This window comes from Cryptomeria japonica, chromosome 11, assembly GCF_030272615.1.
Source record: "Cryptomeria japonica chromosome 11, Sugi_1.0, whole genome shotgun sequence".
Lineage (NCBI taxonomy): Eukaryota > Viridiplantae > Streptophyta > Pinopsida > Cupressales > Cupressaceae > Cryptomeria > Cryptomeria japonica.
In genome coordinates this window covers 271,490,931-271,515,500 of record NC_081415.1, presented here as the reverse complement: position 1 = coordinate 271,515,500, position 24,570 = coordinate 271,490,931, and the positions used below count along the sequence as shown (strand labels likewise).

The 24,570-nt window shown below is 37.5% G+C and overlaps 1 protein-coding gene across 2 annotated transcripts in view; it reads right to left on the bottom strand.

Moving 5' to 3' along the window:
* Positions 1-14,358, bottom strand: part of LOC131069737 (probable leucine-rich repeat receptor-like protein kinase At5g63930) — a 132,795-nt gene extending 118,437 nt beyond the window's left edge. Inside the window, exons 1-2 of one of the 2 annotated variants that reach the window (XM_058005275.2) lie at positions 13,917-14,358; positions 10,254-13,256 (exon numbers count right to left, since the gene is read on the bottom strand). In XM_058005275.2, coding sequence (XP_057861258.1) covers positions 10,254-13,188 — 2,935 coding nt within the window. In that variant the 5' untranslated portion in view covers positions 13,189-13,256; positions 13,917-14,358. Of the gene's footprint in view, positions 1-10,253 lie in introns of both variants that reach the window. The other variant, XM_059213744.1, reaches the window with a different exon arrangement.
* Positions 14,359-24,570: the final 10,212 nt, after the last annotated feature.

The following is a 24,570-nucleotide window of genomic DNA, read 5'->3' as shown; positions in this document are numbered from 1 at the left end:
CAAAATAAAGAAAATCATCTTGAAGTTATAAAGAAAGAGATTGAGCAGATATAGTGCAGGATAAAGAAGAGAATACATATAAGCAATGTAATGAAGAGTAAACATCTGCAGATTTCATAAGAAGACTCTAGCAGATTTCAAGTTAATTTAGTGATCACTCCATGGCAGTTTTGTAATGAGTTTCATGACAAATTGTGATCAATTTTGTGGCAGATTTATGACCAGGTTATAGCAGATTTAAGGAGGAGATTATGACAGTTTGAAGAAGTAAGCTATAGTGAACTTGTGAAGAATAGGATCATCCACCATCCGTTAAAAGGTGGAAATCTAAATGAGGGGTTGGTGCCTCTAACTGAATGAGGGGTTGGTGCCTCTAGTGGTTTAAGCACTCACAAATAAAATGAGGGGTTGGTGCCTCTAGTGGGTTGATACTTATGAATTTGTAACAGAAGTCTTCTATATATAAAAAAAGGTATTTTGCCGTGGGTTTCTCCCATAAGGGTTTCCACATATATCCTATGTTCTACTTGTATTATGTGGTAGTTAAGTTTCATGTGAATGTTTATATGACATTTATATGATTTGGGGTCAGGTTATGTGCTTTTATTATTAAGTTGAAAAAGAAAAAGTTTGATGTTATACCCCTCTCAGTATGACCGTGTTCTCAACAGCATGAGAATAAGATCTCTTTAAATAAATCTAGGCTAATCAAATAATCTAGAGAGCTCCTGTCAACATTGGGGCATGAGCCAAACTTAGCACGAGTGTGCTACTTGTTGATATGTAGTTGTATTTAGACATTAGGACAAAATGGACCACAAACTAAATGGAAATTGGCAAATGCAAAGTTCACCATTACAATATTTGTGTGTGTATGTATATTGCCTGATGTGGCTCAAGTTTCTTATCAAACATTTTGTATGGACTATGTACATGCACTCTAAGCTCTATAGAATGCACTCCAAGCTCTAAGAAACAAATCTGCACCTTACACTTTTGGAAATGAATTTACATCTTACATGTGTGTACATATAGATATATGTGTTTGTGTATGTATATATAGATATGTGTGTATATTGATAAAGGATAAAAGTTTAAGGATGTTGCCTTTTGGGCCAATCATGACATTTCGTGTAAAATAGTTTTTGGCTAATATATTTTCAGCATAAAGGATTTCAATGGAAACACCTCCAATCTTGTGTGGTGCCTACAAGGCACAACAAGTTTCAATTGAAAATGTTCTTACTGAAACAAAAGAAATTAAATCAAAAGGAGAAGATTGAGTGATTCAAAAAAAAGTATACTTAAAACAGTCCCTCTGTGTGCTTTGTTGGTGCTTCCACAATTTGCATGAATGTTTATCATGGCTGGATGATGACAAAGGTGTTGAATCTGGCTTATGCCTGTCAGATGCATTTGCCTGAAAGTTCCAATATACAAATTTGATGTACAATGAAGCTGAGATGAAGTTTTAAGGCTACCTGCTCAGAAGAAACATGCGTGCAATCACTTTGTTTTGATATTGGAAAGGCTCTTGACAAGTAGTATTTGAGTGATAGAGAGGACAAGCTGTCTGCTATAGCTTTTAATTAATGGCAAATTGTGCTTAGATATTGTTTAATATACTGAACCATGTGCATATTTATGTAATGTCCCCTTCTCATTGATGCTCTTTCAGTGGTCCATTAGCCTATTCCTGAGACCCATAGGCTAGGTGGAATGAGTAATCAGGGTCTAGCATCGATGAAACGAGGACTTAGTATTTTTAGTAAGTCAGGGAATGACCATTCTGGTGCCACTGTCCTACTGAGCCCTCCTTGCTTTGCCTCTGGACGCGATGATCATATTTTTCTGAGCATTAATTCTTGACTTACTATTTTTAGTAAGTGGTTGTGTGGCACAATTCTATTTTTGGCAGTAGACAGGGTTCTGAATTCTGTAGCAGTCTGTGGTCGTCCGGGCTCAGTTTCATCTTGGTGGTGATAATAATCAGTGCGGGAGACATTTGCGACATAATTAAATATTATTTCCTTATCCTAAGGTTAATATTTAATTAATCTATTTATTGGCTACTGGTTTATTAAATTTGGGATTAATGCCTATTTAATCCTAAGTTTGGCGAAATTCAGTTGTTTTATGGAATGAGAAATATTTTAGAAGGGATATTATTTCACTTTGCATCGCTAATATGTGCCTAAGTGTTTAACGTGGGTCCTCCCCTTTCTTGGGCGTGACTTTTGACTTAGGAGAATGGGCGCTACACTTGGGTCCACATGTAAGTGGAATGAAATTCAAATGCAAGCGTGGAAATTGGAGGGATGTCATTTGAATTTGAAGAATGAAGTTATAAATATGAGGCTTGGGTTCCCATTTGCATCATCTTGAAAATCTGTTATGTTATGCTGCCGGATTGGCGATAGAACTTGAGGCTTCAGAGTGCGTCTCCCTAGTGCTACCCAGTTTCGTACTTGAAATACAGTACCTAGTTGTGCCTTGTATTCTTCTACCACTTTCAAAGCTTTTCCATAGACATCTTGGTGTTGCAACGATTCTGGAACTTGCTGGTTTTGCCTGTGGCTGAAGCACAGTTTTGCTCACATCTCTCTGCTGGAGTGTCTGACAGTTATGGGTATCATTCCTATCTTCCTTCTCAGCACTGGCAAATAAGTTTGTAAGTTTTTAGCACGTTTGTTTGAGTTTTGAATTAATTGTGCAAAATCGAAATTCCTAGTCTAGGCGTGGGTTTTCTACCTTGCATTGGGATGCGTGCAAATTAAATAAGGGTCTTTTGGGGGTGTTGTTTTGATTGGTTATCATTGCATATGTTGTACGGTGGGTTTGGGACTGGTTTGAGCTAATTCGGATGTAAAATGAGGGAGTTATGAATATTTTGGCATTTACCTAGGCTGCTGGTCTGTGTTTCCAGCCTGCAGATTGGTTGTAACAGAAATTTATATCTTTATTATAGAAATCTGCATTACTCTCCTTCTATCATTTCTATTATTGTAAGGTTAAGTAGTAGTACTACTAACCAGTTCTCTCTTTGTAATTCTCATCCCGCTGAATAAGTGGAAGAGGCTGGCTTGCCGCCTGATATGCAACAATTTGTAATTTTCAATCCTCCCGCTGAATAAGTGGTCGAGTGATAAGTTCAATGTTTTGGTCCTCCCGCTGAAATATGCGGTAGAGTGATTGTTAATGTAATGTCCTCCCGCTGAAATACACGGTAGAGTGATTGTACTTCAGTTGTAATCTTTCCCTTGGTCGGTTTACCGCCAAGAAGTTTAGTTTCTATCCTGCTGGATAAGCAGAAGGGGATGGCTTGCTGCCCATGCAATTGTAATTTTCAGTTTGTTTATTGATACTGACGATCCCCGGAACACCATATGCTCTCACCCTCCCAGTCTGGGCTCTTGGTGAACAAAAGGTGGAAGGGTTCCCTTTCAATTGTTTTGCTTATTACTCTAACCTTAACGGGTTATTTGTTGTGGATGAATTGTTATTGGCCTGAGAAAACAAAAAAAAAATTAGTGGGATATTACAATTTATATGTTACAACCTTATATTAAACAAGCAGCAATACCATACAGTCCTGAAGTTTACAAATAAGCTTTGTCAAGGAAAAAACTCTTGTTTATATTACAAATCAACTTAAATAGGGTCACATCTGATATGCTTCTAATTTTGTTTTGGTATTTGCATTGTTATCCCTTGCTATCTGTTCTGTCTACTATTATGGATTCAATCGTTCCCATTTCCGACTGTAAAACTCTATTTGCTGTTGATGAAAATTAAGAAAATTAGCGCCCATTTGCCCTTCGAATGAATGTAAGAGGTCAATTACGAAGAAATTCTATCTCATTTTCCATCAAGGAGGGTAATTGATGTGTTTTGGTTGAACTGGTCATATTTTTGTTATTCCTGCTGATCATGATATTGAAATTCAACACAATATGTATACCTATTCTAAATGCAAGCACACAGACTCGCATTAAAATCAAGTATAAATCTTTTCTGAGCTGCCAACATCTTATTGAATGGAAACTAGTTCCATGATATCATGTACTAAATTGCACTTAATACTTATCATGTTACTCACCTACAATTTGCCCTGCCATATGGTTTTCTATGGTTCTGTCAAGGCAATGGATTTGAGTACTTCTGTGAAGGCTCTACTAAATATAATTTATTAAACTCTTCTATTGGCATAGGTTCTTGGGGCTTGTTATTTGGTTGGTCTCTCTATTTTTCCATAGCGTCTCTACACATGTTTTCACAAAAATCTCGAGGAATTTCGATATATCCCTATAGAATCAAGAAAGTGGAAAAGAATGTTACTATGAGAAAATGAGCATATTGAATGCTGATAGAAAATACGAGAAGAATGTCTCTAAAATCCGATTCTATGCTCTTTTTATTCATGATAAATAAGTTTACAAAGATTAAGTTTAAGTGGATATGCAAGCTGCCTTTGAACTGAGAAAATGCATAGACACCTTGACTAGTCTAGGTTATGTAGAGTCAGTGGACTCTACATATGCAAGAATATCTCATTCCACGTGACATTGTAGCGTTGTAAATAGTACACATTTAATTAAGGTGTCCAATTTCACACTCTCCTAGCACTCATTTTAGTTTTCTCATTCCTCTATTCATTATAGGACCTTTTATTGGTTTAATATTATGTGTCCTATTTCACTTTAATACATCAACACTTTATTAATTGGGCCATGATTTTAAGTGTGCCCTTTATCTTATTTCAACTCATGCTTATATGGGTCCTATGTCATTTCAAAGTTCAATGCACCTTTTCCCACATGAAAATATTATATCTTTTCATATAAATTATGTTTTTGTTATCAAGGCCCTATTATCTTGCATCCCTAAAAATTTGGGCCTAAATTTGTCGGGACATAAGTGCTCGGGGCAGCATTGTCCAGGACATATGTGCTCAGGGCAGCATTGTCTGACACTTTTTGGCTACAATTTCGAGAGTTCAAAAAAGGTCAGTCTGGCCCTTTCCAAAACAATCCCAATGTGAAAATTTGATAATTATAAGTCGGCCAAAAGGTGATTTTACTTTGAGATCCCTATATAAGGCATCACTCCTAATTCATTTCATCATCTCTCATTATCATCTAGTCATTATGCTATCATTCCAATTCCAAGAGCAACTATGATTCAAGGAGCAACAAGTTACAACAGGGCATCTTCTATTATGCTTCAATTATGATTTCATGGTGGATTTTATGATGATTTATCATGTGATTGCATCAACATAGAAACTTACCCTAAGAACATCGAATCATCGATTGAGGATATAATCAATTCAATCAATCATTTCCATTCAAGCATTTCAATTTCAAATCTAGCCTCTGCCCAATCAAGGCACGCTTTTTATTTCAATTTCAATTCAATAATAGGGTTAATTCCAAACCTGGGATTTCACCTAGGCAAATTCCTATCAACAACACAATTTTCCTTCCACTGTGTGCAAGTGACAGATTTTGAAGACACAATTGCAGATTCAGGAAGGGCGAACAGAGACAATCAGATCCAGCTTTTGCAGAGGCAAAAAGTGGAGGACAAGGTCACCCCACACACCTATGTCTTGTGCACCAATGTCCAAGCTTTAGGCATAGATTCTGAGCAACATGTTGATCCCAAAAATATCTTTGTTGTCCACATCTGAGACCCCAAGGACAAAATCGCCCCACACCTATGTCCTGTGCACCAATGACCAGGCTTCAAGCACAAGTTCCTCTCTGCATCTCCTTTCCAAATCTGTACTTTATGTCTACATATCTGATATGAAATTGCTTGTGCATGCTTCTTCTTGTCAATTTTACATCATTAAGCCTAGACCTTGCATTCAATTCACATCTTTTCCATAGCTCATTTTCAACTCAATCAAGGAGTATTGAATTCACCTTGTGCTCAGCCCCTTTCTTATCAAATTGGAGGTTGAGCCTATTGAGTTCATTCTCCTTCTAATGTAATCATTGTGAAATAGGTTTAGTTCCTAGTTTGTATGCGTAAACTAGTGAACCCTATTTCCATCCATTATAGACATAAAATTAAGTAACCATATATAAGCATGGATGCTTCTTTCAATCTTACTAAGACACCATATAGACATTTAATTCAATTAACTGAAATGAGATGTGAACTAAGATTATCTTGCCTTGTGGACCAAATATACAAAGTAGACTTTAAAATGTGTGGATGTTTATAAGGAGAAATAATCATTCAATAAATTCATTAGTCCTAGTTTGGCAATAGTGTTGATGAAGGTTGTATCTGGCAATGGATCAAATCAGCTATATGGTGGCTACAACATTTTGATTTATTGTGCAACCAACCTTGGCCATTAATGTTTGGTCTACTTAAACACAAAATTTGCTGCCAACCCATTCGTGAATTAACTAATCTCGTTGAATTGCTTCAAAAAATGTGCATAGGTATGTGAGTGTTGTTTGTCCGTAGTTTAAGTTGGGCATGATGTAAGATAATTTTGATAGTGCATGACTCAATGGTTTCACAACTTTTATGGTCTGTGAGCACATGTCAAGATAAGTTGAATCCAATATAATAGCAAGAAATGTCTCAACGGTTTCACAACTTTTATGGACTAATCAATGAACATTATCACCTTGGAAATATATTATTTAGGTTAAATTTAAAGGTTTATATTTCAGTTATGGATCTTGTCTTCTAGTTATTTTATCCATCATATTGAATGTCAAGATATCATATTGGGATGATCAGAGCATTTTATGCTGTAAACATTGATTTTCATTGATTTACAATCCTTCTCATTAATATGTTTATCAATGGACATGCACATTAGATATATGTTGCATGAGCATATAGGTATGCTAGCTTGTCAATGATTCACATAGGGCACTAGATTCCCTTATGCATGTTGGCCACATATTGCTAGATCCTTTTGTGATGGGTCAGGCTGCTCCAGTGGTGTATCATGGGGAAGCTTAATGTTTTGTAGCAAGGTGGAGATCACCTTGATGATGCTCTCTCACTCTCTTTTCTCCTCTTTCTCTTTGAAAATTTTCACAATGCAACTTCTTGAAAATGGTAAACAGAGGCGATAAAAGGGCTCAAGATTCATGTCACGTTGACTACAGCTTGTGTGTTTGCACCTATGTGTGTTTACAACTATGTCTCGAGAAATGAAGGACAGCTCCTCCAAGAAGTTGCAATCCTCAATGGGTGGTATGGTATCTTCTTGTGTTTGGTAGTCTGGGGCAGCTTCTCCTCAATTATGCTTTAGGGTTTTTTGCAAAGTGGTTTGGTACTGCTAGATCTGTTGGAGTTTCTAGGAGAATAGTTTGGTGTCTTACTTTGTTGTTTTTTTAAGTTGGGTTAGTATGGTTCATTGTGCCTCTAGCATATAGTGTAGGGTGTGTTGCATACAGATCATCTATGTAGTAGTTGTTGCTGAATAAGCTGGTTTATAGTTGTTTTTATGTTACTGGGTTGGGGCCCCATATATAGAACCCCAATAATGACAAACTTCATGTTATTAGTCCAAAATCCACATCATACGAGGGGCACCAAATTGTTCGTAGGGGAAGGAAAACGAGCTGAGGCATAAGTTGTGATAAAATCTACAGGAGAGTCTATATCATGCCAAGGATCTCTCTGACCTAAGAACCAGAAATGAATAGGAAGAATAAAGGTTATGCCAAAACAATTTTGAGACTTGGCAGATAGCAATTGTGATTTAGGCAAGATTTCAATTCATAAGGATCTATGCAGTTGTAAACAACATTATTAATATTGTAACATATTATGTATTCTGGTTAGACACTAGACCACAAACAATTCTAGACACTGTTCAGTAAAGTTTACAAGTGGAGAAAGCACTGAAGAATCTAACTAGGTTTGCAGTGTGCAACTGTGAGAGTCACCATTGTTTAGTCAAGTCATTTTGGTGAGTGGTTTTGATAAACTTACTGTTCTTGATGGATTCCAGAGCAAAATTCAATATTCCCTTTGTTTCACTATAACATCTACATTAACTATATTAACATTCACAATCTTTAAGAAACTTTGCACATAGAACCATAAACAGAACAATCCTGGTTTGTGCATTCATGTGAATGCTCCAGCAAGTACTGGTTTGTCCCCTGGGAACAATCACTAAATATTGCACAAAATACCAAGGCAGAAAATTATAATAGGCAGCAAAAAAGAAAGAGGAATACAACGTCAGGCTATAAAATTTAAGTCTAGAATCAAGAATAGCTATAGAATGAAAATAAACAATGAAAAGTTAAACAATAGATAACAAGTTCAATTCCTTATGTGAAACCTTCTGGGAAATGGATAACATCAAGTCCCTTGTGTGAAACCTTCTAGGAAATGGCTAACATCAAGAATCCGACCTCAAAAAACTGCTTTAGAAAATAAGGCACCCTAGTTATCGCTGAACCTACCTACTTGAAAGCTGAATAACTTGACACAATAGAGCATCAAATGGGTTTTGCAACTGATTGTGTGATACACTTCATGAAACAATTGGATGAGATTCAGTCTATAATCATTCCAAATAAAAATTAGACCTAATTACCTAAGAGCAACATTATTGAGAAGAAGAACCATGGATAGACATGATACCACTATTTGACATCATGACAATCAGTTTCAGAAGGAATTTCAAGTTTTAACTTTTCAAATTAAACACGTAGAAGCAATTTTCATGTTAATCAACACCTCCAGACAAGCTGAATGCTTCGAGGCATACTAGTTTTGTCACAATGAGTTAAAATCCAAGAGATCCACAATCCAAAGCTCACAACTTCCATTGGAAATTAATTACACAATAACCAAAAGCTTTAGAAGAACCTGAAGAAATTGTTAAGAAAAAAGGCATATAATTTCTCTGTTGAAAAGGAACAAAAAGTGCTGAAATGTTTTCATCCTAGAAGCAGTAGCATAAGGACCGCTGACAGTATAACCAGAATTTAATTCCAGAATGATATCTGCAAAGCGAGAAAAAAAAAGCAGATACTTTTAAGTACATATCAACAAGCAAGTATTGCTATTTACAAACATAGTCACAGCTATAAATCTTCGAAACAGTTTCTGCTGGATGGAATATGTGTTCATCAACCCAACAGTCCAGGAAACCATTGTGGGAGGGGGAAAACATCTTGGATTTCCAGGGAGATTTCCTGTTTGTTTAGGGATGTTTAATGGCTTTTTAGTCAGGTTTTGCCATTGTTTTTGCCAATTTCAAGAACTGTTGAAATGTGTTAGTTTTCCTGCTGTTTCTCAGATTAAAATTGGACCCTGATTGTATCTTTTCTAAAAATCATATTTCCTGTATTTCCTTCAATATTTGGTACAACATAGCTTCACAAACAAACATTGGTACCCTTTTAATAGCACAAAAGCCCTTTGCATACACTGCCACCTTGGTTGCATGCATAATCTCCTCAGAAAGAATATGAAGATCCCTTTAAGTAGAGTTATATATGCTGTGCTGTGTAAGTGTGCAAGCTTAACATTTACAATGGATAATGAGAAGTGGCACAAATAAAATAAGAATGTAAGGTGCTGAAATCAAAAGTGGTCATCAAATACCTTCATATTGATTGTAGACTATAATATATAGCTCAACTGTCAGCCACACAAATACTTTGAAATGTAAGTCACTGTTGGTGATTAATGTTGCACCTTAAAAAATTTAAATCCTGCCATCCACCCCTTCTGATATTTTGGTTTATATCCTTACATTTCTTCATGTTTCATATCTGATAGCTGAACTATACCTCACAATCTATTTTGGTTTACTACATAATCTATAGCTCAACTGTCAGCCACACAAATACTTTGAAACGTAAGTCACTGTTGGTGATTAATGTTGCACCTCAAAAAATTTAAATCCTGCCATCCACCCCTTCTGATATTTTGGTTTATATCCTTGCATTTATTCATGTTTAATATCTGATTCCTAAATCCATAGTTTGATCTACAAAATCATAGGGAAATGATTTTATGGGTGAAGCTCATAAGAACACATACAAGACAAATATGAGCATACTATATAAAAACAAATATAAGCATTCCCTTATGTAACTAGTTTTAAGATAAACCAACTAGAAAAGCAACCCTGGAAGAATGCAAAATCACAAAATACTTATAATTGTATACTTATTCAACATGAACCACAAGAAAATCTCAGAATTAATAAATTGAAATTTCCTTAGGGAGGAACCATGTCTTACCAGGAGCAATGTAGCCATATGAACCTGCAACAGCAGACATGGACTTTGAATATGGCACATCAATCATCTTGGCAAGTCCAAAATCTCCCACATGAGCTTCAAAGTTATCGTCAAGTAGAATGTTATTGGACTTTATATCTCGATGAATAATGTGTGGTTTGCAGTCGTGATGTAAATAGGATAGCCCCTCTGCTGCTCCCAGAGCAATTTTGTAGCGAGTTTCCCAATCCAATACAGATGACTTTCCATGAAGCAGTTCACCTAAGCTTCCTTTTGGCATATACTCATACAAAAGAAGATTTGATTCCTGATGATAGCAAAAACCATATAACTTTACAATATTGCGGTGTCTGATTTTACCAAGAGTAGAGATCTCGGCATTGAAGCTGTTTTCTACATTGCTTCCTTCTCTTTGTGAAGCTAACTTTTTGACAGCAATCAATTCTCCAGAAGGCATCATTGCTTTATATACTGTTCCACATGCTCCTCTCCCAATCACAACATCCTCAGAGAAATTATCCGTGGCTTTTACTAGATCCTGGTATGTAAAGCCCTCTTTTGGGAAAAAATTAACATCCGAAGTAACAGGATGCTGGTCTTCAAATGGGACAAGCACACGCACTGGCCGCCTAAAAAAGCAAAAAATGCCAACAATAATAGCCAGTGAAATTCCTCCTACTACTGCAGCAATTATGGCCACAATTTGGCCCATTGATGTTTTAGTTGCTTCAGGAGGCAAGACAGATGGCCATGAATAAAAGGGCTGACATACATCCAAAAGAGGTGCTCCACAGAGCCCTTGATTTTCAATGAAACAGCTAACAGGCATTTTGTGAAATATAGTTATATTAGGCAATGGCCCAGTAAGGTTATTGTATGAAACATTGCATACTATTAAACTTGAGAGCTTTGCAAATGAAGGAGGAAGTTGGTCAACAAATTGATTATTGTTGAGATAAATAGATTCTAACAAACTTAGGTTGCCTAGTTCAGCTGGAATCTGCCCTGACAGCCTATTCCAACTCAGATTTAAAGCAATCTGCAAACCTGTAAGTTGACCGAGCTCTGGTGGCACAGGGCCTGAAAAGTAATTTCCACCCATCTGCAGTTCTGTCAAATGAGAAAGCCTTCCAAGAATGCCAGGTATCCTTCCCGATAGTTTGTTATCTGAAAGCATGAGCAACTCCAAAAGAATAAGATTGCCGAGCTCTTTTGGAACACTGCCAGTAAAAGCATTTCTGCTCAAATCAAGCCGTTGTAGCTTTGTACAATTGGCAAGCTGCAGAGGAATGTTTCCAGTAAGCTTATTTGATGAGACATTGAAACTCACTAGCTGTGAAAGATTCCCAAGCTCAGGAGGAAGGTGACCCACCAGATAGTTATTAGACAAAAGAAGCCTTTCCAAAGTTTTGCAGTTCCCTATCTCTGGTGGAATTGTTCCACTGAACTGATTCTGATATACTTCGATAGCAGTCAAATTTATAAGCTGGCAGAGCTCAATGGGTAGGCTACCAGTCAGCTTGTTGTTTCCCAGCCGCAGCTGTACCAGAGATTTGCATGTCTTCACTCCATAAGGAATATTCCCCACTAATTGATTGGACCAGAGGTTTAATAATGTCAGTTTCTCTGATTTGCAAACATGACTCGGTATGCTCCCACTTAGACTGTTCTCTGACACATCAAGTATTGTAAGATTACTGTGAACTCCAATTTCTGGAGGAATTGTGCCACTTAATGTATTGTCAAAAAGTTGTAGGTGTTCCAGACAGGTCAGAAATTGAAATTCAATTGGGATGCTGCCACTGAGTTGATTTATGGAAAGATCCAACTTCCATATATTCCTTAACAGTCCCAGTTCTCGAGGAATGGTTCCATTAAGTTTGTTCTGAAACAGATAAAGCAGGTGCAAGCCTTTTATGTGGCCGAGCTCTTTAGGAATGAATCCCCATAACATGTTTTCAGAAAAATCAATCTCAAGTGCAGATGTACAATTGCTTAGCTGCCATGGAATTGTACCATTCAAATTATTCCTATAAACATATAGCTTTCTCAGAGTTTTCAAATTCCCAAGCTCGACTGGAATCCCCCCAACTAAATTGTTTTCATACAAAGCAATCATTTCTAATTTGCTGCAATTTCCAAGCTCTTTGGGAATAAAACCTGAAAATTTATTTTCCCAAAGTACTAAATTTGTTAAATTCTTAAGTTTTCCCAACTCCTTAGGAATTTCCCCTTGAAATTGGTTTTGTGCCAATCCAAGGACCTGCAAGCTATCACACTCACTAATTTCTGGGGGAATGGGCCCTGACAACATATTTTGCCCAGCTCGGATGATCTGCAAGTTCTTCAGATTTTTTAACGAGGGAGGTAATGGACCAGTAAGATTATTGGTATAGATAACAAGTTCCACAAGAGAGGATAGATTGCCAAGCTCCTGAGGCAGATTTCCCCTAACATAATTCTCAAATAAATAAAGTTTTCTCAAAGATGACAACTGTCCTAATTGTAGAGGGATTTCACTTTCCATCCTATTGGTGCTCAGATCAAGAATCTCCAATTGCGTCAGCATTCCAAGCTCAGGCGGTATCTCGCCTGATAACTTATTCTTAGAAACATTCAGAACCCTCAAAAAAGTCAAATTTGAAACACCCGCTGATATGGTACCTGTTAAATTCATACCACTGAGATTAAGTGACCGTACTCTAGGGCCACCAATGCTGTTCACGCAGCTCACACCTTCCCAATGACAGGGATCGAAATCTGTGGGAACCCAACTTTTCATACGACCAAATGTGTCATTTAGACTTTGTTTCATCTCAAGAAGGCATTTTCCTTCTTGGTTAAGGCCATGAAGACGTACCACCAAAATAGCAACCACAAGTATCTCCAAGGCAAAACTCCGAGCATTCTGAAATGCCCACATGCTGTTTGCCATCTGATTACATAGACCACACCCTCATTTGGTGTCAGCTCTACTCTGCCCTTCCCTGCCCTGCACTTGTCCTATAAAGTCCAGTAGGAAAAGCTAGTGCATCATCATCATAACCATCAAAATTTGAAGCAATTACAAAATGCCATGAAAACCCACATCCAGAAATACCATCAAAGCTATGAAACGTACACTTAAACATGATAGTGAATCATAAATTAAGTACAGGTGAACCCCTCATAGTGTGTCAACCCTGCCCTTCTGTCATAAAGTCCAGCAGAAAGAGCTAGCGAATAGCATATTAAATTATCGCAATTGAAAAGCAATTACAGGATGCCAGGTGTGCAAACAAATCATAAACTAACCAAACATCCTTCATGTTTACAAAACTGCTTTTAAAATGCTGTGAAACCACAAAGACCCACATCCAGAAACGTCATGAAAAAGCTCAGACATGTACTGGAAGATGCAATGAACCATGAGTTAATCAAACGTATTTGAGGCTTGTAAAAAATGTTTAGAGAATGTCCTACAAAACATGCCAGACTAGGCACTAGAGATCCCAACACACCATGCAATGAACTGAAATGCTACTACAGAGATCAAAATTAACAACGTCAAACCCCATCCACCTTTCCAAGCTATTGAATTCAATGAAAACAAGACGCCCACAAGAGCAGAGCACTTCTTCTTTTCTTCTGCAATGAGTTTGAGCAAAAACTGTGAAGACGTACCGTAATGATCCTTGTTAAGATTTGTGTTGAAATTGAAATCACGGATAGTGCGGTGCTCAACATTCCAGCTGACAATGATTGGTCCTCCACAATCTCACAATTTTCAACTTGCACAGTGGCTGGCAGTCATGGAGACCACTTATCAAGAAAGACTGCCAGTTCACTGAATCTTATGTGGAGATAACGTCATGTGAAGAAGTCACCTCTTTCGTGGAAAGTAGCACAGACCATAGCATTATGGATCCTGCAGGCTAGAGCCCAGATGGAGTCTCTTCTTTATTCATGTCCCCATTGACTGAAATATAAGCAATTCATAAGTCTAATTCCCCCACGGAACTTACCACTATTGGTAGTATTGTTAAATCTCAACCTCGCACCCATACAAGGCGTTTACTTTGGGATTTTTGTGCCTACCATTAACTTTTATGCAGCCCCACCTTGCAGCATGCTCAATGTTTTTCATTTGATTTTGTGACTTTATAGGGCCCTCAGATATCCATCTAGATTCACTCTTGCTTCCCAATTGCAAGGCTGCACGCACGCACATGATGCCACTTCTATCAAACTTATAATCCAAGTGTACAAAAGACAATGCACTTTATATGGGAGATTTTGAAAGTTTATCAACCTGAGTTGATATGTCCAAGCATCGAAGAATTTGTTGGGATTCTTGATAACCTATATACGGTAGTGAAAATAAACTCTTTTCACATGATGTTTGTACAAGCATGCTACTAAAATTGTAACAAAATGGCAGGGAACTTGGCACTTGTATTAGATAATGTAGGAGTGGCTTTTATAAAAGATTTTATATCATTAATAAGATCATTTTGTTTTTTAATAAGATAGTACAAGTTTTAATTTAAAATCTCTTTGACTAAGAATTAAAGATTAAGGAGTATTTATTTCTTCAAATTCATCCAAAGTAATGATCCTGATTTCATCTCTTATTGTGTTGAGATTTTACACTCAAAAAGACTTGATTCCTACTCGGCACATTCGGAATAACTAAACAAATAAATATTATCATTTTTTTCATTTTTTTATTAATTTAATAGCTGGTGTGGGCCAACTCCCTTTTATATTATCAAAAAACAGTGTTACATCATTTATCAGCACCATGTTCATATCCCATATACATATCCCAAGCCCACTATAGAAGGGCACAACCATACTTACTACTACAGACTATAACCATTTGACCACCTTCTAAGCATCTAATACTATTATCATCCACTCTATTGCCAAAATGTGGATGGAACAAAGTATAACAAAAAAGATTAAACAGACTCAAACCGATTATTCTTCATCTTCTTCTGCCCTAACCATGGCCACCACCTAAGCATGCGCAATCAAAGGTCTACACTGCGGGCCTAATGGGTCGGACCCTTGGCAATCTCTTCAACATTTCTAAAATCATTTTCCACCCACTCCTCTCCATCAGTCGACAGAGAAACCTCCTCCTCCTTTACCACATTTTCATCATCATCAACCATCAACCCCTCCTCCTTCATGTAAGACCACAGCCAATTCTCTTTTGGATACTCCACTACATGAGTCAGCCATTGCAGAAAAAGGACACTACGCGCCATGCCACCCCATTGAGCTTCTAACAACTTCAGCTCCAAGGACATTACAATTGGGAATTTCTACAAACCCACACCACCATTGTTTGTCAAATAATAGTGTTGAGGCAGAGGGATCTTCAAATCCTAGTCTACATTATCAAGAACCATGTCCATTTAACCCAAAAAGGTATGCTTAAACAAACTTTGACGTAACTGCTTAATCTTTGCCTTTGATAAATGCAAACCCATCGCCAAAAACATAGCATAGATGTTAGAACTAACCCAATGGCTATGATAAGCCATCAAAAATTCTTGACCCAGAATGGCTTTCACCGCATGCAATACCAGTGGGTGCTCATATTTTAGCACTACCATCAACCTTTTATTAATCACCTCTTGGAGGAATGGCATCCAATGCTTAGTGGACTCAAGAAGAATAGGTGTATCCATCTCTAACCCAACAATATACTTTGAAATAAGATAAAGCTTTATGAGTCACAATCCACCGTTGTGGTTATAAATAGGCAATCTCCAACTGTTTCCATCATAACGTTTACATCCCCAAGAAAGTTGTATCCTTCATCCTACATGAGGCCCAAATGCTAGTTAAGGACCTTGTCCTTCACATTAATGATTCACCAAGGTAATCAGCTTATCATGCCACCATATATGTACATAACACTCAGCCTCCCATGTGCTAGTTAACTTCATAAAAAATAATCATTAAATATTGAAATTTGAATTAGGTTGTAGAGGCGTAAGTGGTGTCCACCAATGAAGCAACATTTATGCCTCATCGTACTCAGGTCGTAACGCATCCCCTCATGATTTTACCACCAGCTTGGCAAGATAGTTACTAATGTCATCGCCCTCCCGATAGATATGAGTAATTTTGAAGTCCTCCAAACCATCTGTAGACACCTAAAATTAATATTTAATTAATTTAAGCTTGTTAACATAATTAATTGATTTAATTGGGATATCCTTATTCCTCCCAGTGTTAATTAAATCTAATTTAATTAATCTTATCACTATTGTCTATTAATTAATTTATCAAATAAATTAATTATTCCCCTATTCTCTTAAAGCCCCCTCCAATAATTATTTCCCCTAAACCCACTCAATTAATTATTTTTAATTAATTAACCTAGTCATGTGATTCCTACAAATCACTTTTCCTAATCCCACTTAACCTAATTAATCCTCTAAAATCTCTCATAATCATGCTTATCATTATCCTTCAATTTTATATTCCCACTCATGTCACATCAACATTGAGCCTCTCAAAGAAAGTCAAACTTCTTTGAATCCCTCAATGCATCCTTATTTTGGAATTTTTAATTCCTCATTTTGAAATTCAAATTTCTTTTCCCCCTTCTTCTCAAGGAATTTTATATTCCTGTTTATTTTCCCAAGGCACCCTTGATCCATGCCTTCCATTTCAAATAAATCTCAACCCTCCATAAGAATATTAATATTGGTCCTTCATTGGCCTCTTCCAATCTATAAATGGGAGGATCATTTCCTCACAAAAGGATCCACTTCTCATAACATCCTCATGTTGCCCATTTCTCTTCTATCTTCCTCCTATCATATCCTCATAATCTTTCAATCGTCTAATCCAATTCATCTCATCTATCTTCATCATTCAAATCCAATCCAAACCTATCTTGTTGAGCACTTAGAGAGCATTCCACACACCCATCAAGGACCAATCCACTCAAGTGAGGAAGGGGCACATTCTTCACTTCACCGAAGGTCTAATCTGAAGGAGAAGACAAGATAGCAAGGTATAAATGGTTCATTATATGTTTGAATCTTTATTTGAATACAAACCATCAATCCTACATTTGTTCATTTTCCCCTCTTCATTTTGGCATGCCCGATGGGACCCACGTCCCTAAATTTAATCTTTTTTGGAGTCTTTGCAAGTTTTTTGATCGCAGGTATCATAATAGTGCGAGCGACTGCAAAATAGCATGACTGCCACGAGATCAGCGCGAGCATTGCCTACTTTAGCGTGTGGGATGGGAGTTTAAAAAAAATTTACCTGCCCTTTTACAGGTCTGCAGAACAACGCGAGCGCCACAGGAATAGCATGTTCGCCTGCAACGTCATCCTATTCCTTCTCCTCTCTTCCATTCTTCCATCTTTTGTTTCTATTCCAGTATTATTACTTGAAAACACACTAAAAGGGCTAAAAACTTTAAAAATCAAAAAAAAAAATATTTAGTTTTTGCATCTAACTATCCTTTTATTTCGGAACTATTGCTTCAAGCGCTCTGCGAATAGCGCGAGCGCTTCGACAGAATCCCGTCCGTTTTTGAATTTTTGAATTTTTGTTTCACTAACTTGCTTCAACGCAAGTGCACGTGCTTCAGCGTAACCGCCATCAGAACAACGCGTCTGCCTCAGGTATATTCTATTTTTTCAAATTTTATCTATCTCTGCATTTATCCGTTTTTCTCTTTTCAAACCCCCTTTAGCGCGTACGCGGGCATTGTTTCTACAGAATTTTGTCTACTAATCAAATTTTTGAGTTTTACAGGTCCTGTCTGAGCAGTCAAAGACATAAACAAAACTACTAATCTGATTTTCTGCAGGTTGCCTAAGGAAATCCAACCAAACATTGTGTTTTTCTTAATCTTCTTATTCTAGCCACCTAGATCTAATTAGGGGTAAAAGAACTATTGCTTTTTATGTTTGGGGAAAGTGTAGAGGTAGGAGAGTATGCTCTTGTCTACATAGACAATCAGAAATCCCGACCCTCAAACCTTTTCTTGTTTGCTTGCATGTTTTTACCCTTAGCGGGCCTGCCCTCCCAATTTGCTTAGGCATTGATGAGAGGGGAACATCCCAAGTGAGTACAATCAGACCTGGGCATTTCGACTCACTATAATAAATAGGCCTCTCAAGATGAAATGTTCAGAGGACAGAGCTATTTGAGAGTTCACTCTCATATTGAGCACTTTGTAGGGCCCCTTGAGGTCTCAAACATGCTTGCATGACTACATCTTGCTTAGTACTTTGTAAGGCTATAGGCCTCAATCGCGCCTTTGCAACTACAAGGAGTAGTCTTCAAACGAAAATCCATACTAAAAACCCTAGGGATAGAAGCCACCCGATTCACCTCCGTAAGGTGGATAATCTTTGTGCAAGGGAGATAGTAACTGCTCTAAAAGACTTGCCATATCGTACCCCCATTAGCATTTGGAGTCAACTAATATGGCGTTGAGAATCCATTGCGTGAGACTCAGCCGTCGTATTCTGATTAGCTATTGGGTGTGTACCTGAGTTAGCAAGCAAAGGTTTTCCTCCTCATCCAACTTCCTAGGATAGCACATTGTGTTTGAATTCTCTATGTGCGTCAGTGGCCAACATGTATTCATTTCTTGATATCTCTTGCCAAGTCCATCATTCCTCCAACCAATCAATCCTCCCTCTCTCCAAATTCCATCTTGTCATCATCAAATCTTTAATTCATTTCTATCTATCCAAATAATTCTTCAATCTCCAATCCACTTTCATCCATTCAAGCAATCATCCTCCCTCAACCAATATTTTTGTTTAAAATTCCAATCAATCAATCAATCTATCTATCTATCCATCTTTCTAATCCAGTTATCCAATCCAATTCAATCAATCATTCTAATCCAATCCAACCCAATCTAATCTAATCAAATCCTAATCCAATCCAATTCAATCCAATCCAAATCAGAATCCAATCAAAATCTAATCAAATCTAATCCATTATCATTCGAAGCCAACTCCTAATCCTCATCTTCATTTGACATCATCTTCACCATCTTTTCCCTCCAAAATGTATTCATCCAATTCTAATCTAATCCTTCATTATCAACATGGCTACCCAAAATTTCAAAGCTTGGTATGAGCAGATGCTCATGGAAGTTCACGAACCACCTCAACCTGCCTACCAAGTCAATCCCATAACATCCCATCCATCTATCATATCCCCATCCATTTCATCTCAACACAATATATACAATCCCAATCTATATCACATCTCCTACCCTTCCTCTACCTTTGACAAGGGAAATCCATATTATTCCCCATCCACATACCCCTCTAATCCAATAGGTATACCTTCATCTCCCCTCCCATCTACATCTTAATCCCCATCCTTTTACAACACATTCATTACCTCTACTCCCCATCCAAATCCTTTACTCCATAGTCCTCCAAGAATTAATCCTAATTCCCCAATCCATTATCCTAACCTCCATCCAATCCCCATCCCCCATCTAATCCCAATTCTCCATCTAATCCTAATCCTCCAAAATTTGTATTATCTACATCCTCCAAATCCATCATCCATAATCTTATCCAAGACATGCTAGCAAAGGAGACAAAATCCCCACCTCGAAACCAAGTTGCCTCATCTCCTCAAGTCCTCCATCGAACTCAATCAACTCCACCTCAAAACAAATCCCAATCCTTCGCACTTCATGATACCCCCATTCCTCCATCACACAATCCCCACAACTCCAAACATGCCAAAAGCTTGTTCCAAATCATGCTACCATAGAATCCTCTCCATCTCATGATGAATCTCCCTCCACTCCATCTAATGATATCATTCCCTCCACTTCCTCTCATGATCATATGATCCCTACATCCAATCTTCTGCCACCATCGCATGATCCCCTTCCATCTCATGATCCAGTCACCCCTCCCACTCCATATCATGATACCCTCCCTAGTCAAGATCAAATTATCCCTTCATCTCCATGTCATGACCCTAATCCATCTAAAGATCCTAATCTTCCTTCGACATCTCATTCCCCTCAAAATGGACTCGCATCTTGTTTCAAAAATAATAAGGGTCCTCAAGCTAATTCTCAAGATATTGGTACATCCTCTATTCCTCCTAAATCCAAAATTCCTTCATGCAAATCAAAATCTTGTCATCCCTCGTCATCCACATCCATTTTGGGACCCTATATTCCAAAGCTAGATCCTCCATTCCTTCCATCCATTTTGGGTCCTTACATCTCTACATCCACCACCCTATCACCTCAAATAATCCCTAAGCAAGATCAACAAAGGCACACATCATTGAATTCCTCCCAACACTCTCCTTCCATCATCACACCATCCATAAAATCCTTAAGTCATTCATTCTCATTCACCCATCCCATTGCTATTGGAAGTAATTTGGATGCCCAATCTAAAAAGCATAAAGCTCAAAATCCACAAAAATCAAAGGATCAACGTGTCCCTTCAAAATGACATGCTCAAAAAAAAAATGATCCGAAAGAAAGAAAAATAAAAAAGGCCGCAAAGGCCCCAAAAGAAAAAATCAAAAACTATGTGGATCCCCAAACTTCTCAAAGAAGCAATGCATCTCAAAGTAAAATCAAAATTGGCATCCAAACTTTCTAATCCAAAAGCTCCATCCATTCATACAATGCATCTCAAAGTAAAATCAAAATTGGCATCCAAACTTTCTAATTCAAAAGCTCCATCCATTCATAAGTCCTTCAATCCTCCATCTAACACTCCTCTATCTTCAAAATCTATTTTGGGTCCTTATGTCCCAAAACCCACCATCCCAACTCCATCATCCCCTTCTTCTATTTTGGGTCTTCATATCCCAAATTCCACACTTTATCCTCCATCTAATTCAAAACCCTCTCCTCCACTACTCCACCACTCTTCAAAGTGTGTGCCAATGTTGATCTTCCATAAATTTTTCAAAACCCCATCCATTATCCACCATCCATTTTCTACAATCCCATTCCGTTAGTCCAATCCTTTCCAAATCTTATCCATTTCATCTCCCCAATTATTTTTTACCAACATGTATGAGCATGCCTCCAGTTCAAAGCAATACTAAGGGATACTATCCATGGAGCTAGATGTTTGAGTCATCCCTTCCTCCTTCACACATCCACTATCCACTCGTCCTCATCCTTATCCATCCAAACTATTCCAAAAATTCAAAAACAATAAAAAAAATCAAGAAAAATACAAAAAAAAAAAAGTAAAGAAAAATCATTTCATCCAATGATGAAAACCACTTCTTGTGGCGCCTTGGGTAAGTACCATGATGAAAACTTGGCAAACATGCATCATGTGTAATCCCCTCATCCTCTTGCACTCTACACTCGGGGGCAAGCTTCATCCATGCAATCGGCCCATCCATCTGCATCCTATCTAAGTCTATTCTCCTTTCCTATCTTTGATCTTGACTATCCTATCCATATCCTTCATCTCATATCCCTCATCCTATCCAAATGCAATCCTCCATGTTAGAGGCAAAATAATTTATATGTATGCATGCTTTGGAAAACACAAGCCTTAATACCTCTACCATCCATATCCATTACACATTATCTTTCCACCTCACACATTATTATCCACCATCTTTCCTATCCTTCATTCCACTACCCTTAGTGGGTCATTTTCCTCCTTTTGTAGCATAATTATTGGGTCTCCATCACCCTACCCTCCATTCCTTCATATCCCCTCCATATCCATCCACTCAATTCATCTGTCTCCTATCCAAACAAAACCTCTCCATCCATCCATCCTTCTACCAATCCTTGTTTTCCCTTGTCATTAGTTCCAGTCAATCAAATCCTATCCACCAATCTACCCCATCTTATCCAATTTCTAATTCAATCCTATCTCATCCAATCATATCCTCCATCTCTTTCAATTCAATCATTAATCCCATCCCCAATCCAATCCTACTCAATCATCCATCCTCTTTTTTTCATCCTATCTAATCATTCATCCTTCTTCCATCCTATCCAATCCATCAAATTGAGCTTTTCCCATCTACCTGATCTCACACTAACTTGTGCCTAATCCAAGCACCCATCCATACTTTGCTAATAAAATACAAGCAACAATCCTCTCATCTGCAGACCTCGCACATCCAACTTGCCTTTTGCCAATCATCAACCTGAATCCAATCCACCACCCGCCTATGGGGATGCATCCTTCCCTAGTCTGACAGTTTATCCAAATCCATATCCTACTCTTGGCAAGAGATGTTAGTTGGTCATGCACATGTCGTTTGCATCATTGGTATTTTTGCTTTGATTTCTATCTTGTGTCCTAGGACTATACCTACTCACGGTTGCCTTGATCATCCTATATCTTGGTATATCTTGGTTGGTGTATAATGGGGCATAGTTTTCATGGTATGGTGTGTTTGAAGGTTTTCCTTGTACGATCCAGTAACCCTGCATTATTGTTTATCAACACTTGCATGGTTGTGTGCAAGAGATTACTGTTTGTTTGAGAGTCAGTCCACGCCTCGAATCTTCATAACATCCTGGTTCTTATAATCAGTGGTGTAGACTATCCATGGCAATATCAAACTTAGGTTTGCTCTCTACATTTGCTCAACAAGAAATCCAATCCATTTATCATTTCTTTGTCCCATTTCACTCACAATACTCCAATCCATTCATTCATTCCCTCTTCCATCATCTTCATCCTTTCATTACCTCATCTTCTCATCCATTTCAAGAGCACACATGTGTTCTTTGAACCCACATGTCCTCTCGAGGGGGCATACAACCACTTCCTCGTCATCCTTCCTCTTCATAATTCTTCCTCATCTTATAATTGGGGCATCATGCTACTAGTCCTTATCCTTTTCTTCCACTATGTTTTATTCTTCTTTGATATAACATCATTTCACGATGCTATATCAAAGAGGGGCAAAATCTAGACACCTAAAATTAATATTTAATTAATTTAAGCTTGTCAACATAGTTAATTGATTTAATTGTGTTATCCTTATTCCTCCTGTGTTAATTAAATATAACTTAATTAATCTTGTCACTATTGTCTATTCATTAATTTATCAAATAAATTAATTATTCCCCTATTCTCTTAAAGTCCCGTCCAATAATTATTTCCTCTAAACCCACTCAGATAATTAATTTTAATTAATTTACCTAGTCATGTGATTCCTACAAATCACATTTCCTAATCCCACTTAACCTAATTAATCCTTCTAGAATCTCTCATAATCATGCTTATCATTATCCTTCAATTTTATATTCCCACTCATGTCACATCAACATTGAGCCTCTCAAAGAAATTCAAATTTCTTTGAATCCCTCAATGCATCCTTATTTTGGAATTTTAATTCCTCATTTTGAAATTCAAATTTCTTTTCCCCCCTCTTCTCAAGGAATTTTATATTCTTGTTTATTTTCGCAAGGCACCCTTGATCCATGCCTTCCATTCCAAACCAATTTCAACCCTCCATAAGGAAATCAATATTGGCCCTTCATTGGCCTCTTCCAATCTATAAATGGGAGGATCATTTCCTCACAAAAGGATCCACTTCCCATAGCATCCTCATGTTGCCCATTTCTCTTCTATCTTCCTTTGATCATATCCTCATAATCTTTCAATCGTCTAATCCAATTCATCTCATATATCCTCATCATTCAAATCCAATCCAAACCTGTCTTGTTGAGCACTTGGAGAGCATTCCACACACCCATCAAGGGCCAATCCACTCAAGTGAGGAAGGGACGCATTCTTTCACTTCACCGAAGGTCTAATCTGAAGGAGAAGGCAAGATAGCAAGGTATAAATGGCTCATTATATGTTTGAATGGTTTATTTGAATACAAACCATCAATCCTATGTTTTCTCATTTTCCCCTCTTAAGGTGCTTCTTTGGGAAGAAGATTATTTCTTTCCTTAGGACGAAGAACAATCTTATCCTCAAAAAGGGGTATATGTTCATGAAGAGGAATGCTAAGTGTTGGATTTCTAGGTTTACTCAAGGATAAAATCATTTCATTTTTCCAATTTTGGTATGATCTAAAGAGAGCATCGCTTCTAGGTTCAAGAGGCTTGAATTGTTCAGACCAAAAACAATCAAGACAAACATCTCCACACCTCAGTGTAGGTTGAAATAGGCTATGATTAACAGTTATGGTTTTATCGTTATGAGGAAATTTCAAACACTTGTGAATAGTAGAAGAGATCGCTTTCATGGAAGAGAGCCAAGGATGTACCAACTTCACATGAAATTGATCAGATGTAGGAATGATAGTAAATTTAACATATAAGAATTTAGTACCAACA